At 71.6% G+C, this 250-nt stretch overlaps 1 protein-coding gene across 1 annotated transcript in view; it reads left to right on the top strand.

Moving 5' to 3' along the window:
- The window catches only part of ESPN (espin), an 11,094-nt gene that overhangs the window by 3,759 nt on the left and 7,085 nt on the right, over positions 1-250 (top strand). The window contains exon 6 of the mRNA XM_019470711.1: positions 3-122. Within this exon, the coding sequence (XP_019326256.1) occupies positions 3-122 (120 nt within the window). The remainder of the gene's footprint in view (positions 1-2; positions 123-250) is intronic.

Here is a 250-nt window from a genome sequence, read left to right as displayed (position 1 = left end):
CGCCCCCGCCGCCCCCCGGCTACCCTGCGCCCACGCCCCCCGCCACCCCTCACACTGCTGACATCTATGTGCGGGCCAAGAACAACCTGCGGCATGTGGAGAGCCAGGCGCTGCGCCGAGAGGTACGGCCCCACGCACCATGTCCCATGCACCGTGCCCTGTGTGCCCTGTGCCCCATGCACTGTTCCTGGCCACGCAGCTCGGGGGACGTGCCACCCGGGGGAGGGGGACATGCCACCGGGCACACATC

This window comes from Aptenodytes forsteri, unplaced genomic scaffold, assembly GCF_000699145.1.
Source record: "Aptenodytes forsteri isolate BGI_AS27 unplaced genomic scaffold, ASM69914v1 Scaffold16, whole genome shotgun sequence".
NCBI classification, from domain to species: Eukaryota; Metazoa; Chordata; class Aves; order Sphenisciformes; family Spheniscidae; genus Aptenodytes; species Aptenodytes forsteri.
The sequence above is the reverse complement of the archived record's forward strand: the minus strand, read 5'-3'. Positions and strand labels throughout refer to the sequence as shown.